The sequence below is a fragment of the Tamandua tetradactyla genome, chromosome 6 (genome assembly GCF_023851605.1).
Source record: "Tamandua tetradactyla isolate mTamTet1 chromosome 6, mTamTet1.pri, whole genome shotgun sequence".
NCBI lineage: Eukaryota > Metazoa > Chordata > Mammalia > Pilosa > Myrmecophagidae > Tamandua > Tamandua tetradactyla.
This window is the reverse complement of record NC_135332.1, coordinates 15,256,896-15,279,232: the sequence shown is the minus strand read 5'-3', so window position 1 is coordinate 15,279,232 and position 22,337 is coordinate 15,256,896. Positions and strand designations below refer to the sequence as shown.

General features: G+C 54.6%; 1 protein-coding gene across 4 annotated transcripts in view; it reads right to left on the bottom strand.

The window, feature by feature from the left end:
• SLC38A12 (solute carrier family 38 member 12) overlaps nucleotides 1–22,337 on the bottom strand; it is a 59,490-nt gene that overhangs the window by 13,716 nt on the left and 23,437 nt on the right. For all 4 annotated transcript variants that reach the window (XM_077163755.1, XM_077163757.1, XM_077163756.1 and 1 more), the window contains one exon: nucleotides 2,446–2,539. In XM_077163755.1, the coding sequence (XP_077019870.1) occupies nucleotides 2,446–2,539 (94 nt within the window). The remainder of the gene's footprint in view (nucleotides 1–2,445; nucleotides 2,540–22,337) is intronic.

The following is a 22,337-nucleotide window of genomic DNA, read 5'->3' as shown; positions in this document are numbered from 1 at the left end:
CTGGCCACCATCTCCTTGCTCCAGCTCTGAGGGCTCTGGAAGCCTTGGGTGGGAGAGCTGGGGGGCTGCCTCCCCAGAGAAAGGGGCTGGGGCCTCTTCACTGCACAGGCAGTGAAGGACAGGTGGTGGGGCCGACTGCCCTGCTATGGTGGGGAGAGCAGTCAATTCCCAGCTTTTCAATCCACTCTGTAAGGCTGACTTGCGGCGAGGAGTAGGGAGGTCTCCAGCTGCAGAACGGAAAGGAAGTGGGGCTGTTCCGGGCTGGCTTTGAGGACCTGGAGCCCCTGTTGGCTGCAGAAGCCCCGGTCTTCCTACAGGTGGGGGCCGAGTCCGACCCACGTCTGGGGATGCCTTGCATTCTGGAACAAGACCATTGTTGTTTACTGACCTTCAGCCTCCTCCTCTCCCTTTTACTGTCTTCTCACTTTTAATGAATGTACTGTTCACTAGATGCACTGAGGAAGTCACCGCACCAAGCATTATCCAGAGAGCCGTCCCTTAGGGCTGACACGGGGCTCCATCATGGGACCAGTGTCGGTGTCCCCTCTGTCGTGTCCCACCTGTTCCTGTTCTTCTGGATGAGGCTTTGGTGCCAGCCTTCATTGTGGCTGCCAAAGGTGAAGGGTGGCCAGTCCAAACCGGCAGGGAGCAGCCTTCAGGGGTACAGGGCCAGCTGCAGGGAGCAAGAGGAGAACTGGACCAGGGAAACAAGGGAGAACATTTTCTCCTGAGACGCCTTTATTGAGAAAACGCTTCTTCTGAGAACCACTGAGGCCTCTGAACACTCCATGCAAGCAGCCAGCAAGGAGAAGTACAGACGGCCAGCGTCCTGACCCCCACTGATCCTGACTTCTGGACACAATCCCTCCTGGCACCCAAGGAGACTTGATTCCAATGTTCTGTCCTTGGAAGTTGGGGGATCCTTTAGTTCTGAGTGTCGAGTTTTCAGCCCACCCCACCACTGCCCCAGATAGTCATGTTCATTAACCCAGGGATTTGGGAATAGGGAGTGAAATCTGGGACCACTACCCCTTAAGGGAGCATCGGGTCAGACCAGCTGAATGCGGTGAGCAGAGACTCCCGCTTTGTCCAGGCAGTGGACATCCATCCTGGCTCAGCTGGGGGATGAAAGACAGGTTCATCCGGCCCCAGGGTCCTGGAAGGCCACTCACAGGCTGACGTGCTCCTGAGGTGGCCTGCTGCATACCCCATCTCAGATGGGCTCTCGTCTCCCTGGGAGGAAGCTCCAAGAGTGGGAAGAACTTACAGGCTGGCAGGTTTGGCTCAACACAAGGCGGAACCCCCCCAGCACAGGCACTCTGCCTGCTGCGTGGAGCCCCGCCCCAGGGAGGCTGAGGACCACCCGATGGGCAGGTTACAGGGCTTACTACTGCAGGACTAAGGGACAAGAGCCAGTGATTTCCTGGGCAAATCACTCTGTGGTGTCCTGGACTCCGAGGTGTCCCCTGTGGTCCCTCAGCTAAGGGACAAGACCCTCTGATGCTGCAGTGCCTTGTGCTGGGACCTCAAAATCCTGAGTGAGAGGAACCAGGGGACTGGAAATGCCAGAACTGTGGAAGTCCTTTGGGTTAAGAAACTGAGCTTGTCACGATCTGCTGAATCCTGGCAGGGGGTCTGGACGAGGGCTGAGGGTTGAACGCACTGGTTTGGCTCCTCTGAAAACTCTGTGCTGAGGGGTTGGGGGTCCCAGGGAAGCCGCCCCCTCAGGGCAGACCCTGGAGGCTGGACAGAAGCCCCTACGCAGGCTCTCAGCTGGAGCAGCAGTAGCATTCTCTGCCTCTGGACCAACCGAACACAAGCACCCAACTGAGCCCCCGAGCAGGCGCCGGCTGACGGGGGCTGCAGGAGGCCCGTGTGCTCCTGCCCTCAGGTCCAGGAGGGCAGCCGCAGCCCTTTCCCCACGGCCAACCTGATTAGGGGGATGGGACCCTCACACCCCACCTGAAGCCTATGGGTGCTCCTACACAGCAGGGCTTCCACTGCTTCGAGGGCGTGGTAGGAGGGTGTCCTCATGCCCTGGTGGCCGGGCAGGTGGGGCAGAGTGGCCACCACCATCCTGCTGCCCAGCACCCCAGCGAGGGGAGGAGTGTGCTCCAGCCCTGTGGTGGGCAGCCTGAGTCGGGCCCACCACACCTCTGTCAGCCTTTGGCCCCACGGGAGCCGGTGGCCCCAAACCTTCGGCAACCTGGGGTTCTGGCCCCAGCCCAGTGCTGGCTGCGTGACCTCATAAAGTCACTGCCCTTCCCCACCAGGAGAAGGGGAGGCGGCGCCTGCCCTCCCGACCTCACGGAAGAGGGGAGAGCACAGGACAGGCTTAAGGCGGCTGGAAACCATCGCCCTGTACTGCGGGCAGGTGTGGCTGTTCCAGGGAGAGGGAAAGAAGGCCAAGGGGGAGGGCAGCGTCGGGCTGTTTCTCAGACTCACCGACCCATCTCATCAGGGAGGTCAGAATCTGCAGGTACTTGGTCTTCTGGACGTCAAAGAAGGTGAACGGTCCGAGGAGGAGTGTGAAGACAGCCTGGGTGATGCGAGTAAGGGGGACACGGAGGTCAGGCTGTGCAGAGCGGGAAGGCGTCTGGGCCTCGGTCCCCGCCGCCGGCCCAGGGAAGCGGCCCTGGGCCCCGCACCACCCAGGCAGAGTGGGTGGGTGCTGGTTCAGCTGTACACCCGGGCTGGCAGGGCTCCCTGGGGTCGAACGGCACCACCCTGGAGAGCCCCCCAGTGCCAGGGCTGGGATGAGAAGCCCCAGCTGTGGCTGCCATTCCTCCCGCCTTGCTGTTCTGACAGTATTCGCCTTTCCTGGTGAGCAGGCACCAGGCACCGTCCAGGGCTCCGGCTGGCCCGCTTCTGTTCTTTCTGCCCAGCGCCCTCCGAGGACCCTGTGGCCGGCGCGGGGCGGGGCCGGGGGCGGGGGGATGGCAGGGGGCAGCGGCAGACAGGCCCGGGCCCTGCATGGCCGAGCCGGGAAGGACATGGGGGCAGCAGGGACGTGGGACAAGACGCCTTCCGAAGGGGCGGGAGGGGAGAGCCTGTCGGATGTGGTTAACCAGCAACAGTTTTAGTTTCAAGAGAAGGTGAAGCCTCGAGAACAAGAGCCAGTGACTTCCTGGGCAAATCACTCCAAGGTGTCCTGGACTAAGAGGAGGAAGCACATCTAGGAAAACTGGGGGTGCAGTTATTCGGGGGTGCGGATGGGGGCCCAGGCAGGAAAGCGGGCCCCTCAGAGCTCTTTCTTAGAGAACAGGGGAAAGTGTTTAGTTTTTTTTTTCTTTTTTCTTTTTAGGAATTCAAACCCCTTCCTGGGAGATATGTGAACCCTCTTTGCAAAAGAAAATGGGGGGGGCGGTAGGAGGGGGTAAGTGTGGCACAGTACACAAGGGGATAGGATCTGAGGGAGGGGAGGGTTTCCATGCCGAATTGGCTGCTCAGGGGGTGGAGGAATTAAAGCTGCTCCTTGGAGTTGAGCTGATGGCACCATTTCCAATCTGCCACTCGGAAGTCTTGCGCAGCACCAGGCCTTATTAACATTTACACTGTGCCATTTCATCAGGCTAATGCTGATGATACCCGCGAGATGCAGCAGGCGGCGGGGAGGGCGCAGGCCGGGCCCTGGGCTCTGGGTGCAGGCGCCACAGCTGCTCCTCCTGGCACCCCAGCACGGGCGGGAGGAGGCTGAGCCGCGGCCCTCCCCGCCCCATGGGCAAGAAGAACAGGATGTGGGGGAAGCTGTGACCTCTTATCCAAGTCCATTATCACCCTGAGAACGAATGACACGAAAGACTAAAGTGCCGCTTGAGGAAAAGGCTCTAATTAGCCAGGGTGGAGAAGGCCTCTTGGCAGTCACCAGGGCTGGGAGAGTCGTGGAAAGAGGAGCTTTCTGCCGGGTCCAGAGAATCAGCCCTGCCTCTTTTCAGGAGAGGGGGAAGCAGAAGGGTTTCCAGGGGGCTACCCATGGCAGGGGGAAGGCAGAAGGAAGGGCCTTTCCTGGCAGAAGCAGGCCCAGGGCGAGAAGCTCCACAGGCTTGTCTGTGGCCCATCAGCAAGTCATTTAGGAAAATTACCACTTCAGGGGAACTTTCCACTGATGAATTCCTCTACTGAACGATAGGATAGGGAGATGACACACAGAAGGACAAATATCAAGCCACTTGCCACCAATGTTTCCAAATAGCTGTGGCCTGCTGGAGGCCAGACTCCTGACCCCCAAATCACAATGTGCCCGGGGGTGTCAGGTGTGGCAGGGTCTCACCTCTCTGACCTTTGAGGCCGGGGCTGGCGGTGGGTGCCATAGGGGTGGCTCATGTGGGAGGTCAGCTCTCATCTTTGAAACCTAATGGCTGAATTTTAGAAAGCCCCGCTACAAAGAAATAGGGGTGCAGTAGAACCATCCCCAAAGGCTGGCAGAGAATTCTGCTACTGCATTCAGCACCAGCTCCATTCCGCCAGGAGCTCGGAGCCCACCTTCACTCTCCTCCCTGGCCTCGTTCCATAAGGCCTTGCAGGGTGTCCCTGCCCCAGCCCTCTGAAGGCATCCCTCTGTTTAAAGGGACCAGGCACAGCGACCCACCTCAGAAGGCGGAGGGAGTCCACGCGGGTGTGGGGGACATAGATCTGCTGAGGCTCAGAGTGAGGGTCTGGGCCTTCCTGAAGCTCTCAAGTCCGTTCCAGGGACAGCAGGGCTGTTCTCAGAATGGGACCCACAGGTGAAGGGCTCTTTCTGAAGGTGGGGCTGCCAGCTGGGAGACCCGTGGCTGGGATTTTTTCTCTTTCTTTTAATGCTCAGGAGAACAGACTAATTGCTCCACCCAGGAAGGCTCGGAGCCACCTCATCACAGCGAGCACGTCCAGACTGTCAAACAGCAGGCCGTGCACGGGCCACCGGCCCAAAGGGATCCCAGATGGAGCCCAATGGAAGACACAGACCCAGAGCCGGGGCTAATGAGGAACAGGTGTCTTCTGCAAATGAGTTAGAGCCAGAGCTCAGCAACTGCAAGGGCAGCTTCCAGAGGGAGGGAGGACAGAGGAGATGAGGCAGTGACTCCTGCTGCCAGGCTATGGTGTGGCAGCCCATGTTTTGTGGAAGGAAGAGGCAGGAGAAAAAAGAGTTCTGGTCTCCAGATGGCCTAGTGGGCCCAGAGGGGGCAGAGCTAACCTCCAAATGCTGAACAGCCAAATTATATGACTTTGTGTCTTCCCTTTCCATTTGAAAAAAAGAAACTAGTAGCCAAGAGATGACCTATCCTCTTGGGTCTTCTAGTCTAGCCTGTATGACATTAAGATAAGCTGACCCCTGGTAGTTATCCACCCCTACACGTCATTGATCAGTTCAAACTTAGTCTCTCTTCAAGGACTCTTCTAGCCCCAACACATCATAATTGTGGCAGCCAAAAGTTTCTTTAAAAAAAAAGAAGAAGAAGAAAGAACATCTCTGCGGTTTCTAATGAAATCTCCAAATTGGTTACTCGGAATCAAGTATCAGACCTGGTAGGGTGCAAACAGGACTGCTCGCATCCCTCTTCCTTCATGGGTCAGAGTGTTTAGATCTGCACCACAATCCACAACCCTGCCAGGGTCTGGATGGAGACCAGGCAGCTCGTGCCTCCAGGTGCTGCAGGGAAGCCTTTCCAGGACGTGTTCAGAGTGCCCAATGGCAGTCCAGATTAATCATCTAAAGTTCAACACAGCTGCTTCTCCCACCTGGTTCCCTATCGCTCAGGTGTACCAGCTTCCCTCCAGCCACTCAGGCTCCTAACTTCCCGCCACTCGGCTCCTTTCTTACTCCCTGAGCACTCCGCTGGTCCACCAACAGTCACTGAGGCTCTACTTTGGGGCAGCGATTGTGAATGGTCCTGGACACAAGCAGAGGGGGAGACACGCGTGCAAGCGGCCCTCGCCAAGCATGCAGCCTAGAAGGGAACACGGGGAATGCGGAGCGAGGAGCCACTGCCCCACCTGGGGCAGGTGGGGTTGGGATGGGTTCCACAGGGAAGGGTTTACAGAGGAAATGACATCCGTAACGAGAGCCATGTGAAGGATAAGGAAGAAGCAGGAAGCAAAAGGCTCTGGAGAGAGGTCAGGGCTGTCACCAGGGAGTCACTGTCCGATGCCTTTGTCCCTGCCCTCCCTTTCTGGGTCTTTCTCTCTCCTAGTCAGATGGAGTCAGTATCTCCCCACAGTTCAGACCCGACTCTGCCCACTCTCGTTCATCCGCAAGGGCTTCCCATTTCAGAGAAGACAGCGCCCCATGACTGATTCTTTTCCAACCTCATCTCTGAAGACTCCCCTTTCTCCCCAAAACTGACAACTCAGTAACCCTGGGTTGTGAGGGTCCCTAAGAGGCCAAGCGTCTTCCTGCCACAGTGCCTTTGCTTGGCAAGCTCACTGCTCCATCTCTGCTGGTCAAAGTCCTGTCTGTCCTTCCCACTCAAAGGTTGTTACTTTAGCAGTTGGTTGCTTTCAGAGTCCCCTCATTGGCGTCTGCCCCACGAGTCCTGGGCTGTGTGCACTGCCCTCCTGGACTCCCGCTGGCATCCCTGCTGCCCGTGGCTGTACACCAGCAGTCCCCTTGAGGGCAGAGGACTACTTTCCCAACAGGGCTCAGCACAGCATCCCACCCCAGAGTGGCCTGCTCAGTGGCCGTGGACTGAGCTGGCATCAGGCACCATGGCTGGAGGCGAGGAACACACTGTTTCAGCCTCAGCTGGAAATGAGATGTAAGGATGAGGACTTAAAAAAAAAAAAAAAAAGGATAGAGGAGTAAAGAGCAGCTCCTACTCTGCCCCCCCAACCCCTGTCCAGCAGAGACATGAAGAAAATCTACTCTTGGGAATCAGTGTCCGAAAGACGTGGGAGAGGGAACAATTGGCCTGTGTGGGGCTGGCAGGGGCAGCGCTTGGAGGTTTCCTGGCCAGGGCGGCGGCTCAGCTGAAGTGCAGAAGCACAGCCCCTGTGAGCAGGCTGGCACCTGCCTGGCAAAGGCTCAGCCACTCACTGGAGCTGCTGCTTTTCTCTTGGGAGTGGCTTGGAGCAGCTGGAGTAGACAGTTCCCCAGCTACGGAATGGGAGAAACACACGGTGTGCTACGGAACAGGATCTTAAACGGGCAACCCCGGACTCCCATACGCTAACCCTCTGCCTCCAACTTCTCTGGTTCTAACCCTACACCCACACAGCACTTACGGAGGGAAGGCTCCAACTCACTGAGTCCGGTTTCATATACACAATGAGCTTGGGACTGGCACAGTATTTTATCCTTTAATGGTACGAAATGTCAACATCAGCGCAAAAGTAAAGCAACTTGAGAGCCATCTCTTCTGTCCCCAAATTTCTCTGCACATTTAATTGGTACAATTAAAAAGTTTAAATTTTGTGCTAATCGTGTATCAAACACCCAGTTGAAGAGGCTGCAAATCCTCTGGCTCCTGCTATACAACTGTGCGTTCGTCACGTCCAGGCTCAGCCATCTTCTTAGCTGCTGTTTTTTTTTTCAACACTGTCAACTTTGGGAACTTTCTGCTTCCAAAGCAAAGTTGCCCTGTGAGGCTATCACTGCCCCTACGGCATTTTATGAAGTGTTCACACACATGAGGTTTCCTTATCTCTCCTGTCTGTGAGGTCATCGGCACTGAGGACGAAGCCCTCATTTGACTGCTGAGGAAACCGAGGGGTTAGAGAGGTAGCGACTGAGTTAAAAAGTGGCCTGCGGGGGGTGTAAGTCTCCTGACTTCCTGCTGGTCTTTTCGCTGCAGTCCCTGCACCCTGTTTTAGGCTGTTTTCTCCCCTGCAACACCTCCTGTCCCCACATCGAGCTAATTATCAGTCTCATGCCTTTCCCCTTGTGACTCCAGCCTGCAAAGAATTTCCCTCTCTACTTCCCTTATTTTCCTACCAGCTCAAAGCTGTGCTCAAGCTCTGACCTCCTCTGAGAGTTTCATCAGGTATGTGAATCCTCTCTGTGGGCTCCTAGAAGGTTTACCAAACACGCAGATGGTACCATGCTACTTGATTCCTGTAGTTTTGGAATAGTTCTTTTCTCATGGGTTACTTTTGTGCTCCGGCAGAGAGCAAGTACCTGGAGGACAAGGACTGCATCCTTTTTTGTCATGGCACCTAGGAAGGGCCCTGCACATGTTGAGTATTTATGGAATACGATGAGTTTGATGAGGAAGTGCCTGGGAGCCAGGGTCAATCCTGGAGCGGGGAAAAGACAAGCCCAGTCCTGCTGACCTGCCTTGTATGGGCTACCATTCCTTCCTGCTGAGTGCCTGTGCTAGCAAACTAAATAGCATGTAGGTGAGCAAAAGCGCACCTGCTTCGCCTGAAAACAGTTCACCATGGCAGTGAAAAAACTCTTCCCAAACAGATGTGAAGTCAGCATCTTCATTTAGGCAGAGCAAATCAAAACAGCATTGCTCTGAGTTCACCCATTAATTTCAGGGGGAGACGATATTCACACCTGATGAAGGGGAAAAGGCATGTCTGGGAAGAGCTTGGGGCACCCCAGCTGCCCATCTTCACCAGCATCTCCTAGGAACTCCCCCTCCAAAGGGGATTGGACCCGGGGGGGGGGGGGGCTGTGACCACTCTGACTCCCCTGGGCCCCCAGAAGGGATGGTGCCTTAGCAGAAACTAAAGCGTGTCCACACCCAAGGAAGGAAAGGGTTTCAAAGGAGTGATTCTTTCCATGCCTACCTTTTGGAGACAATGTCCTCACAGTTTTCCCAAACAACTACAAACCTTACAACTCACCAGCAATTCTCTTATGAAACAAAACTAAAAACCAAAACTCCTTGTCATTCCCCTTTCTCTTTCTGGAGAGAGGTGGAGTAGACTGCAGCTTCCAAAAAGAACAACTTTGATGTAGTTTTGCAGTACTCATGGTCTCTTCGCACTCCCTCCAAAAAGGGGGTGAAAGATGGAATGCCTCTTTCAGAGGAAAGAGAAAGCAAGTGTGAAAGTGAGCTATGACCTGGGACAAATGCCCTGCGGACCCTGTGAGTAAGTCTGGGACAGAGAGCCCCACATCAACTACCACCCCGACGAGGGGCAGGGAGGAGACACTCCAAAGAGGAGCACAACAGTTGGAATGTCGGTGCAATCAGCAGGAGGCTCCTCTGGGCTCTGCCTCCCCACCTGGACTTGAGCAAAGGGGCAGTGATTCACGGGGATGAAAGCCAAATGGTATGGACGGGGAACTGCAGTCGGTGAGGTGGGCAGGCCACGCAGCCTGGTGTCCCTTCCTCTCTAGGCAGAGGGGGTGCTCAGGATGGAAGCAGGGTGCCGGGCTGTCTTGGTGAGACATTTCTGCTGGCTGCTAAGAATGGCTATTTGATTCTTATAGTTATTGAATAGTTCTTTTTTCAAAGAACTATTTGAAAAAAGCTGGGCTGATCACTACGTGGGTAGTCCTCTACTAACCTGCTTGTTTTATTTCCCTCTAAAAATACGGGGTGTTTTGGTTTGATTTTTGGCTCACATAGAGTAGTGAGATGGCACTTCCAAGAGCCAAGAATTCAGGCTTCAGCAGCTTTCCCTTCACGCCACCTGTCAGTGCCCAGGGTTTTGACATTTTAGACCAGCAGGTCCACTTAGAGCCTTCTTTTCGGGGGCTGGGGCACAATGGATTTCTCTGTTGGTTCTAGTGTGGGGGACATTTCCATAAGATAACAAGCCTTGGAGTGCTGAGCGGGGCCAGCTGCCTGATCTGCCCCAGACATCCTGGGATTTCCAGGGGCCGACTGTGCACAGGGCTCAAGGAGCCAGCTGAGGTGAAGAAAACTCACTGCTTGCACGGCTGAGCTCTCTGAACGGAGCCAGTGGGTTATTCCTCCAGGAATAAAGGAAAACAGGCACCCACTGTACAGGGCTGTTGTTTAGGGGGCTGGGGGGTTATGAGTTAATCAGGGTTAATAGCAACTTGGCATGCACCCATCCCTCAACAAGAACTGAACTTTAAACAGGTCCTTGAAATGCAGTGAAGAAACATTCAAGGATTCTATTTTTATTTCTCAAGTGATTGTGCACATTTTGGTTTGGGATTTCTAATTTTCCGAACTCGCATTGCAGCCTCTGGGGATTTATCCACAAAAAGGTGAATGCTGAGGCGGTGTGGGGCTGTGAGGATGGCGGGGTTACGTGGATAAGGGTGGGCGTTTGTGTCCTGATGCTGCCACCGCCCTGGTGAGTTATCAAACATCTCAAAGAGAATCACGTGCACAGAAGGTGCTCGGCAAATGTTAGCCCTGCCTGCCTGCCCCTGGTGGGTATCAGCACACACCCAAGTTGTCACACTCTTTCAGTCCTCTGAACGTCCAAGGTGGGAGAATATGGACCCACTGAAACCAAGCAAGGGCCTCCCTATCCAAAGAATGTTAGGAACATGCTGCTCTTATCTGACTCCTGTGACCTCCAGCCAAGCCCAGTGATGGTCACAGTTTAGGAGAGTCCAAGCCCTTCCTGACCGGGTATGAAGGCTCAGCCATCCTGCAGAACTGACGGGGAGAGAATCAGTATTGAGTCTAAAAATGTGCCAGCACTGTGTGCGAGCACAGAGTCCAATGACCCGTTATGGCTGATTTGCCAAAATCCTATGCCGAGCTGAATCATGCCATCTAGAGGAGGCTGTGAGGGTTTTGCAGAAGAAGCGGTGCTTTCCCAAGGAACCATGTTAAGAGCTAGGAGAAATGGCGCTGTCTCCCCACGGGGCAGGGCAGCGGTGACCTTGAGGCTGGCACAGAGGAGATCGGGAGTCTTGTTATGGGATGAGAACATGGGGAGGGGGGCTTCTGCCAGGGCAGATGGCACAATGTAGATGCTGCCAGTCCTGCGTCCACCAGTTTCTCATGTATTGGTTACCAGGTGGAGAATGGGTAATGGAGACAGACAGAGGCCAGGGCGCCTCTTCTAGAGCACTCACCCATCCAACAACGACAGTTTAGTGTCTCCTAAGACCTTCCCTGAATGCAGCCGCTTGAAGGAAGGCACTTCATATTATCCCTGGATCTACCTCCACCCCCCAAATCCTTTACCCGGAACGTACTTGGGGTCTGCCTGGTGCCTAGAATGATCTAAAGAAGTGCATGCTTCCTGAGCATGAGAAGTCCACTTTATAAATCCAGCTACTATCTCGTGCCACCCTTCAACAGAAGACCATGTCTGATTGTGTTAAAAAACTCGGCCCTTCTGAATGAGTATGTGCAGAGATGTGAAAGATCCACAGCTCTCTGCAAGAAGCAAGCCTGTACTTGCTGGAGGACAGTGAGCCTGAGAGAGGAGGATGCTGAGTCTAGAGAGACAGGAGGACACTGAGCCTGAGTGAGGAAGACGCCGAGCCTCCAAAGAGGAGATAATGAGCCAAAATGTAAAGATTCTAGCAGGGAGTTCACAAGTGGCCATTAAATTACAGAACAGATGAGAGAAATCAAACCCACCCAGCAAGGGCTTACCCACTACACACACCTATGGTGGATCGGGCGAGTTGGCCAGCCCAGTACCAGCCCCTGCTTAACTGAGCTAGATGTGTATGAAACTTCTTGGTACAGACGCAGACTGGCCAGGAGTGAGGCCAGCCAACCTGTGCTAAGAAACCGGTGACGACGTGATTCCACCCGCGTGGTGGGGAGCTGGGGTAGTGGATTCAGGCAGGCACTGAGGGAGGGGTGGCTGCTCTGAGAGACACTGGCCTGCACCTGGGCAGCAGGGTCCCAAGCCCTCCGTCCAGGCCATTCTGGCTGCCACCTCCCAGAGAAGTACATCCAGACTGCTGCGTCTGGGAAGGGGTTGGCAAGAAGGGGCCAGGCAGAGCCGCCTGAGCAGGCCGAGGGCACAGCTGCCCGGGAGGTGGTCCGTGGACGGCAGCGGTGCCGCGGGCTGTGTGGGCTGCGGGCTCCCTGGACATGTCTGCGCGCCCAAGGAGGCTGGGCAGGGCGGACAGCGCTAAACACAGGTGGGCTGGGGCAGCCAGGGCGTCTCTCCCCAGTGTCTCTGGACCCCGGGTGATGGCCCCCTACCCCCAGGGAGTCCGCCCTGTCCGTGTAGAGGGCAGGGGCCCACGGAAGGCAACTGAAAGGTCACCTCTGACTGTCTGACAGCTGAGAACATCCCCAGGAAATCTGAACCCAAGTAAGTTCCCTTCTGAACCACCTTCTCTAAACACCCTCCGCCTTGCTGAGATACTGAAGTCCTTAGGTAGTGACCTGAGGTTGTGAACTTCTGGGGCTCTGGGAGACAAAAAATGTATATCTCAGCTCCTTAGCTCCAGACAGTGAAGCGGGGTCAGTGAGGATGGCAGCCCTCCATTTTCAAGAAGGGCGACGTCTCACCTAGAAGCCTGGCTTGCTTGACTCCATTGTGAACCATTTGGGAGGAGCTACCTGGGGAGAGGTGAAATGCCACCCAACACCACTGGAGGCTCCTTCCGTGCTGGGTGGACAGCCTGGCTGGGCACTGTCCATGCCCAGTGTCCACGGCTGGTGGGAGCCTATTCTTTCCAGAACACACACCACTGCCATGGCTCCTAGGAGGCCATCCCCACCAGCATACCCCAATCTCCTCTAGGCCCAAACTTTGGTATCAGGACAACATCCCACAGCAGGTCCAGATAACACCCCCAACATTGTCTCCAAGTCCTCAGCCAGGAGACGGCTCCGGGGTTAGGGAGGCAGAGCTCTGGCTCTGAACATGACCTATTTTACACTGAGAACCTTCCCAAAGCTTCCCCTGCTTCCTGAAATTCACTAGAAGACTGACGCCCATTATTCCAGAGAAGGTTTTGCCTTGGGAGCAGGGGAGAAAGCACAAAAGGTCCGTGCTGAATCCCAACACCCTGTGAATTGGTCATGGGCTCTGTTTTAGAAAACTGAGGTTAAGCAGGGTTGAATATGTTGCCCAAGATCTCACAACTCCATAGAAGCAGCTGAGACTGGGACCCAGGCTGTCAGTACTCAGAGCCCATTTCCTTGTTGGGTTTTAATTACCTTCCATGATTATTCCACTAGAGTCATTTCTCCTGCCATCCCTGGCACCCCCGCTTTGAGGCTGGCTCCCCTGGGGATGGAGAAGGCTGGCCTGGTCCAATGGCGCCAGCCTGACCCTGCTGCTATCTCCCCCACTCTCTTACTGGAGGACAAGTCTGCGTGCCTGTGTTGTCTCTTTCTTAGCTGAAAAGCCAGATGGCACCTGGAGGTGGGCAGAATTCCAAGTATTTAAGCCAGAGCTGCAACCCTTGTGGTTTGGGAGGAAAAGATAAATATTGTGGAAAACCCACACAACCACTCACTTAATGATTAGAAGCCAGTGAGGTTCATAAAGGACAGCCTGGTTCCTTACAAACCCAAAAGAAACCCAGCCCTTATAAATCCCAGAGAAAAGGTCCAGGGCTTGACATACTCACTAGCAGGGTTTCAAAAATGCCACGAGGAGTTGGTGGAAGCCTGGAAAGTGAGGTGCAATGGGGGGAGGCTAGAGGCTGTGCCTCGAGAAACAGAGCTGCATTTGGAAACGACACCTGTTCCCCTATCACAGCTCATGTTTCAGGAGCTTTAAAGGGGAGGTGGCAGAGAAAGAGATGGGTGGTGGGCTATCTGATTCCAAGTCACTTGGACAGTTTCTAACTGTTCCCCTCCTCCTTCAGCCACCTGAATTCCCCTGGTGGGGGAGCTTCTGTTCAGGCCATGATGAGCAGGGTTTGACCTGCACCTCTGGTAAGGGGGGATGAGCTCTATATGGTTCGTCCAGCTGGAGCAGTGGCCTTCAGCTTGTGGGCAGCCTTGGCCATTTGCAGGCCAAAGGGCCTATGGAGGGAGCTGCAGCGATGTCTGGCTCCAGAGAAGCAGGGGTGCCTATCCACCTGGGAGCAGCCTTCCTCCATTCAAACATTTACAGAGAAACTACTGTGAATGCGGCCCCAAGCTGGCCAGAGGTGTGTGTGTGTGGGGGGGATGAGACCCAGACCACCTTCTAGAACCTCATAATGAGGCTTGGGAGCTGAATAATTACAAAAGTTCAATTAATGCTATGGCAGTGGGGGTACGGGGGCCTGGGCCATGGAGGGCGTCTCAGGGCCGAGGTCAGTCTGGAGTGACCCTGCCACAGGTGCACAGCATGCGAAGGGCAGAGTCAGGAGACCATGGCATCTCCTGAGGACAGTGACCAGGTAGGGTGGGAGAAAAGGCTCGAGAAGGAAACAGGAGCAGACCAGGCCTCGTGAAGCAGTTGAGACTTCACCTTTCAGATGAGAGGAGCTTCTAAAGGGTTTCAAGCTGAGAAATGGCAGTCGGATTCACTGCGAATCAGGTTTGAAAGCTTGAAATGACAGATGCAGAAAACCTTCCCCTCTCTGGGTCAGTCCTCATGCAGTGCGGCGGTGGCCCCTGGGCCCCTGGTGGGTGTGAGAGCAGCCTTCTCCCTAGTGGAGAAGTAACACGACCCCCTTAGGTCCCTGGATGCTGGGGAGAGGGTTCTTCTCTGCTCTGAGGTGAAGAGGTTTTCAAAGGGGAGAGAGAAGACGGTAGGGACATTCCTGTCCTGGGAGGCAGCAGCCATGGATGAGGTGTGCAGTGCGGAAGCCTGACGGGAACCAGGGATGGGAAGGGGCCTTGCCTGGGGCTCCACACACGACTTTCTCCGGGAAAGAGAAAACAGGCACTGTAGGGGAAGGCAGGGCTATTCCAGAGGGAGTTGGGTGTGAAAGTTACTGGGGCTTTACCTGCCAGAAGAGAACCACAACCTTTCTCTTCCAAGCCCTCCTTGGGCCAGATTTAACAACGCAAAGACCAAAGCTTTCCTGGGCACCACAGATTTTGAATGGCTGGCTCCTTTTTAGGTATTGAAATCTCTGCACCAAGAATCAAAACCAGCTTTCTGTTTTGGTCTACTTAATGCTGGATGTCAAGGATGGAAAGAGGATGGGTACACAGCCTTGTCTGCCCTCCAGAGGCGTGACTGGAGAGGCCAGGACTGGGTTAAATTCTATCACACCACCTCGTGCAAATGAGAAAGCTGCACACACTACCCAGGGGCTGGGCACAGCAGCACGGGCCAGGTGACACAGGCTGCCTTTGGGGTCCGGAGAACCAGAGGCTTGAGAGGGCAGGTGGGTGGTGAGCGCCGTGGGTGCCAACGGTCTGGAGAGAAACAGAAGGATGGGGAACCTCTGCACTACCAATCCAATCCCACAGCCCCTCGGCATCCCCTGGGAAAAAGCACCCTCCACCCCTCGATTCTAACAGGACCTGAGCTACTCAGTGACTGGGGGAGGGACGGGTTTGTGCCCCAGGGACCCGAGAACTTGCATCATCAGCAACTGTTTGCACCTCCAGTAACAGGCTCTAAGCGGCTGGCCTTTGGTGCATGATGTCGTGCCCCAACCCCCTGCCCCAGGACTGCAATGAGGTAGTGCAACTGTCCTCTGCTGCTGTGACCGCAGGTGCTTGTGAGGCACTCAAGGAGGGAGGCCGGGGGGCTTCAAATGACCTCGGCATCTTCCCTTCCCTCTGCCACACTTCCCGAGCTGGGGGAGTTCTGTGCTGGAGGGGAGGAAGTCAGGTGCCCAGAACGCGGGGGCCCTGCTGAGAGGCGCCGCAAGGCCCCCGAAGCTCCACCCCTTCCCTGCTGACGTCTGACCTCGAAATAGCTAGGGACAGAGCAGGATTCTTCCCTGGCACTGAGTAACCTTGGAAGTGGGGAAGGAGGGGAGACGGCACATCACGCTGGCTGATTAACGAGCTCTGTTGAATTGGGCCAGAAATTCCACCAACAACCCCACCAGCTTCCTCCGTGGTGGACGGTCAGCACGAGCGGCCTCTCCAGGGAGCCGGTGTGCTGTGGGCTCGGCAGACCCTGACCCAGCAGCTTCCTAGGAAGCTCAAGAGGAAGCCAAGGACACCATCCATCAGGGACACAGGAGGTACCTGTTGGCCTCAGATCACAAAGCAGGGATACTGCTGGGACGCCTTTTCTCTTGTGGACACTCAGAGAAAATAGCCTTTGAAAATAGCCTGATATGAGTAGGAGCCATGCCGTCCCCTCTCTGCTGCTAACGTGCCTTAAGCATCAACTCCAATTCCAAGTGTGTCACCTGTCCCACCAGGCTACAGACCTGTGGATGGCCTGGCCACTTCCCTTTCCCGGGAACAGGCTCGCTGCCCATGGCACAGTAAGCCTCACCACTGCCCCACAGCTGTCCTTGGGAAGCAGCTCCACAACAGAGGCGCCGGTCTTGGCCAGCAGAATTTCTTAAAGGGGAAAGTACAGTACACAGCATCGGCCTCAGAGCTGGTTGAAAATAGATTCCTGGTCCTTGTGACCACAGATTCAGATATATTAGGCCTGGGGTGAGACCCAAGAATCTATATTTTAAACAAGTGCCTGATGGCTTTTTATGCCAGTTGTCCCAGAACTAAACTAGGAGAAACACTTGAGGTTCTGGTTCCTGGATCTGGGAGAAGGGAAACAGTTGGGAAGTCTTCTTGGAGACCATGTACCTGTCTGTCAGGTGCTGTGTGGCCTCCCGGCAGCAGCGAGGGGGAAGGGGCCAGGCCTGCATGCATGCTGCCTGGCATTCTTGTCCCTGGCCTGGGAAAGGGTTTTGGAGAAGGAGGTTCTGCCCTGGAGCCAAACCGAATACTGCCTGCTGTGGATTCTGACCCTTCCTTCTTGGGTCACACTCCATCCAAGAATAGGCGATAGCTCTGCCTGTTCTCGAAGGATTATTAAAATGTACCTCGGTCTACTCCAGACTAATCCTCAAGTCATCCAGAGCCCGTGCTAATTCATCAGCTGACTTCGTTAATATGCACCCTAATTGCTCAGTTCTGGCTAACACTCAGAGTACCCCTGCCCCATGCCTCTCTTTGCTGGCTTAAAACCCTTTGGGGTTTCTCTTCTCAGGGTCATGGTGCAGCCTGACGAGCCCCCACACGATACTGTGACTGCCCCCACACAGCTGCAGCTTCGCAGGTGGCCTCCAGGGCCAATGCTGTTGGTTTGGACACCAGCAAGAGATGATCAGGGTTATGACTTAAGAACAACTGCTTTACTTAATTAAACAATTACGTAAGACGCTGGGGCTCTATTCAAAAGGACGCCAGGCTCTGCTGATCCATATACATCCCTGCGATAGTGAGCACTGTGCAAGGAGCAGCACAGCCTTACAAAACTCCACGGCCACAGAAAGACACCACGGACCCATGGAGGCAGCCCAAGGATCAGATAAACATGGAGCCGGGGAGAGGGGTGGGAGAAATGGTTTGGTATCTCAAGTTTTCATTTTAGTTAGCACAACACAGTCAAGAACATTAAAAATTACTCAAACCACTGGGAGGCCACAGGGTTACTCAGACTGCTGTTTTTTTCTGTACTGTGAAAAAAAAAGGGGGGGAGAGGGGAGAGGGAACTGAAATCAACAACCAGGACATTTACTTAAAGAATACAAGGTTATTTTTAGCTCTTTGTCCAGAAGTGGGAGCTTTGGAAGTAAGCAGAGGGGGATTCAGAACTGGAAGATGGCCTGGGCTGCCAGGTTTGGGGAGTCTGCTAGGAATGCGGCTTCTAAAGGGTGATGGTTGAAAGCGCACAGGGGTCAGTGGCCAGGACTAGCCCCGGCAGCTTGGGAAGCAAAGGGTACCAGGTTTTCAGCCCCAATCGTGCTCAGTGCTTGCAAAGCAAGGCGGACTCAAACCTCATGCTCGGGCTCTAACTGGGATTCGTGTGATGTGTGTATAAAAATGGTCCTGGGAAAGCAGAGTGCAGAAGGCCCCAGCAGGGACAAACACTCCCCACGGAGGCCTCTTTGGAAGCTTCCCAACCAAACTGGCATATGTGTGAGTATAAACTTAACAGGCTCCGCAAAGCTTGCCCAGCTCAGGGCTGGTGTGCACGTGACAGGGGGAGTTCCTGGTTATTTTCTTTGGGTGGGCTGTATATGACGTCCACCCCAACCCCACCTCTGCCTGTTTCTCCAGCTCTTCAAAGGGGGCTTTGGCCTCCTGCACCTTTGCCCATGAATTCAAAGATATCTACCTTTACACAAGAGATGGGCTCTGGAAAATTCTATTTATAAATACTTGATTCTGAAGGATACCATTTTAGATGCACTAGAGAAACTCAGTACTTAAGAGAAACCTGCAGTGAGTTCTTCTGTAAAGTAATGAACCACTCAGCAACAAGTAATTACCCCCCTAGTTTGCTTTAAAAATTGGGATTTTCATATAATGGGTTTCTTAAGAATTGAGTATGCTGTGCCCATACGTGTGTGTGTGTTGGGGTGGGGGACAGCCAAGGTATGACGAGATAATTTTTTCCACCTCATTTCGCTTCCCCGAATAGAAGGGGGATGAAAAGTATCAGCAACTGCTTTTCCCCCATGTCTTTAGCAGTAAAAAATGGCTTGCTTTGGGCAAGTAGAATTTGCAAGGCTGTACTTGTTACTTTCCTGACAACAGAGATGGAGACAGAGAAATCTGGAACATTCTAACAAGAGAGGCAGAGACACAAACTGCCCTAACGGGAGGAGGTTATGAGAAGTCACCTGGCTCAGAAGCTAGGAGGCAAGTTCCTTTCACCCAGGAGAAAGGAGCAGAGGCTGAAGGACCCCAGCCAACTCCAATGAACAGCTTCTGGGGCCAGGACTGTATGGAAGACCCCCACCCCCGCCAGCCCCACCCAGACTCCCTTGTGATTTGCATCGAGATAACATAGCATCTTTCTGGAGAGCACAGAGAGGCATCATCCTCTAGGCAGGCATGTCAGGTACCAGCCACTGCAGAGGCAGGACAGGGGGTGTGATGGACGGTGGGCTTAACGCCAGCTGACAGAACCTATGTCCCTGAGAGCTGCATTAAAAAGACAAACAACAATCCTCCTGCTGAGCTGAAGGAGGAAGCTTAGGCCTAACACCTGAAGGATCTGGGGCAGAGGGGAGGGGGTGGGTGGCGGTGTGCAGCCATAGGGTCTTCTTGGAAAGGCGAGGGGCTGGAGGGATGCCAGGCAGCAGCTAGGAAGGTACTGGGGGTGGACTAGGGGGCAAATCCAGATACTAATACCAGATGTGGGGAGACAGGGGCAGGGTGATGGGGGGGGTCATGGGGTCCCCGGGCAGGAGGTCACAAAACTGCCGCAGTGTCCGAGTGAGTGACAGGGTAACCTGAATTTCATTTAGAATGGGCTGGGGTGGAGGGAAGGAAAGTACACGGAAGACAAGAAGCCACTCTCAGTACAAGATATACTGACAGCTCCCTAGGAAAAAAGAGAGAAAAACATAGCCCTGTCCCTGTATTATTGATTTCCTTGAAAAAGAAAAGAGACAAGCTAATCCTTTAAAGTCAGTCATTTCAATAGGACTGCTGGCCACTGCTTGCGGTTAGAGTCTACTCAATATTACAGACCTAGTGTGGGGAGTGGGTACCTACATTCTGGGGAGTGGGGAAGGAATTCACTCACCACCCTGAGACCCAAGATCACGGGGTGGAAATGGAAAGCCTGGCACATCTGAGGGTGACTGTGCCCTGGATATGACCCCCCCAGGGGCTCAGGACGACACCTTGATCTGGCTCAAACTTTGCAGGTACCAGCAATAAACCTTGCAGGCTGGAAGGGCCAGGGCATGGGCCAGCAGTACTACCCACTCACGGCACCTCATGGCCACCCAGGTGGGATCAGCAGAACAAAACCATATTCTCTGGAGCCTCTAAAGCCAAAGCTGATGACAGGCATCTAAAGCTGATGAGAGGCATATTGAGGGGATGAAGAAAAGGAAGGGAAGGGAAGGAGATGGGTTTCCCTGGAAGTCCTGGTAAGCCCCCAAAGGGACACCATCCTACCAAAGGGATGTCCAGACCCTGTAGGCAACAGTCTCCCCACCCCCAACAACCAGGAATCTCCTCTTGACTTGTGGTTTGGTGCTCGGCTGAGTTCTACCTAGTGTGAGTCAGACAGAAGAGAAGCTGTCACCACCACCAAAGGCCAGGAGTCTCCAGAATTCCACCAAGTGCTCAGAGAGTTTATAGAGCTGGGGGCCCTGGTCTCCATTACACATGGAACCAACCCACTGGACTCTTCCTTAAAGAAAGCTCACTGACTCTCAAAGTCTCTTGCCCTCCCTCCTTGTGGGCCCACCTCTCCACCCAACTCTGCCTCACCCCAGGGCTGCAGCCACACTGTGTTCTACAGATGTGCTCTGGGAGATGACGGGCACATGCTCCCGACTGCGCAATCTGGTGGCCTGACAGTTTCCAACCCCTGTGAAATCACCGCTGCTCCTCCACTTGTGGACTGATTTCCCCTTCTTGCTGGTCTTGAAGGCCTCTAGGCCACCTCCTGCCCCAGAATTGGCAAGAATAAATATTCAAGTGATGGCAGCAGTGACCCACTTATTACCAGATGCCACAGCCCCAGGGCACAGTGGCTGATGCTGAAAGAACAGAGAACGACCACGGCAGGGGAAGGGAAATGTCCTTGGGAAGACGTGTTTGGTTCCAACACTCCTTGAGTGAAGAGAAAAATTCCATTTTGCTCTCTAGGAGCAAGGCGCAACAAGAAAGACAGGGAATCAATCACACAGCTGGGGAGGGTGTGCAGGGTGCGAGCAGACACTGCCTTCAGGCTCCATCGCTACCACCCTCTGCCAACGGCCAGCTCTGCATGTGGACAAGCAGATGCTACTTGCCCCTTCCTATCTGTCCATGCAGCGGGGGCTGCTCTGCTTGGGGAGTCTGGCAGACCTGAGACATGGGGCAAGCAGGGCAAGTCATATGTCATCAGGGAAAGGGGGTCGGGCTAAGGGTCCAAAGAACGGGGCCCCTGCCTCTGCTTCGGTGGCTTTCCCCAGGAAACCACCATCTCTGAGTCTCAGCTTTCTCCCCTGTAAAACGGGACTATGCCATGTGCCTACCTGGTGGCTGGGAGGACTAAGAGAAATGGGAAAGTAAATGGCGATGTGCTACATAAACGTAAGACAAACCAGAGTAGGATGATCCATCCAAAGCTGGGCATGGCACTGTCACCGGCATGTCTTAGTCCGTTCTCCACCCTCTCAAAAAACGTATGTTCCCTTGGCTGGTACTATGTTAAGGAGGGACCACTTGGCTTTAGGAAGGGGACTCCCTGTTGTGTTCAGTGTTGAAAACCGGTAGAGGGAAGTGCTGCTATGCTAAGACTGATCCAAGACAGAACAAGAAAGCATGTCCTCCTGACAGAGAAAATGGGAATTCCTGCAAAGGCCCGGAAGGACCCATTTCAATTGGTTTTAACTCTGCACTTCAGATTTATATAGTCCCCTAAGGAGAGAGTCCAGCAAACACAACTCTTCCTGCTGCCCCAGCACACACTCTGCCTCTTCAAAGAGGGTGTCTGGAAGGGACTCAGAGAAGCAAGATCCCTCCCCCAGAGTACCTGGGGGTTGCAGCGTCTCTCCCAAGACACCTATGCCCAGAGGCACATCTCATGGCTCCAGTGTCCAAGGTAGGAGGGAAAGCCAGGGTGACCTTGTCCCGTCCCAACAAGGGGCCCCTTGCTCAAAACTGCCAGTTTACAGCCGGGTCTCCAGCCAGGATAAACTCCGCTCTGCCATCTGCGCTCCCATCTCTGTTCAGCCGCTGCCTGCTGGGCTGCCTGTGACCTGGCAGCATCTGTCCACCTGTAAGAGGTGGATGCCATGCCCTCTTCTGAAGGGTGAGGAGCTCTCTCATTTGGAGAGTCCACTGTCCTCATGGGGGGGTGCCTCTGACACCCTAGGAGGATGTGACGATGGAGCTAGGATCTTGGGTAGGGGTGCGAGTGACAGGCTGGGAAGCGCTGCAGGTTTCAGAAAGTGAGGCGAGGGCACCTGGCAGTGCCCTTAGTCCCAGAGAAGAGTGACGCACACCTGGCCTGACAACACCCAGGACAGCTGGGTTCTGGTTGGAACTGCTTTACGAACAATCCCACCACCTCACTGGTGGTCCCTGGCTCCTTCTTGCTGCACAGAAAGAAAAGGCTAAATTCTGTCCCCTACCAAAGCCAGAGATGCTCTGCAGAAAGGATCCCAAGATATGCCCCAGGCTGGAGGTAGAGTTACTCGTCTGAAAAGAGTGGGGGCATCTAACGCCTTCCTATTTTCCTTCTTCAAAGGAGCGGGAGGGATGGGTGGTGGGGGTCTGAGAACCCAGGCTCTGAAGGCGGATCCTGAGGATGACTCTCAAGAACCCAAATAACAGAGCCCAGATGGCTGCTGGCTGCAGCTGCGGCTGGCAGGCTCCTGGAAGAGGGTGACTCAGGGACCCTCTGCCTCATAGCACCCTGCTCCCATAGCTACTCCGAGGAAGGAGCGGGAGAAACTGACT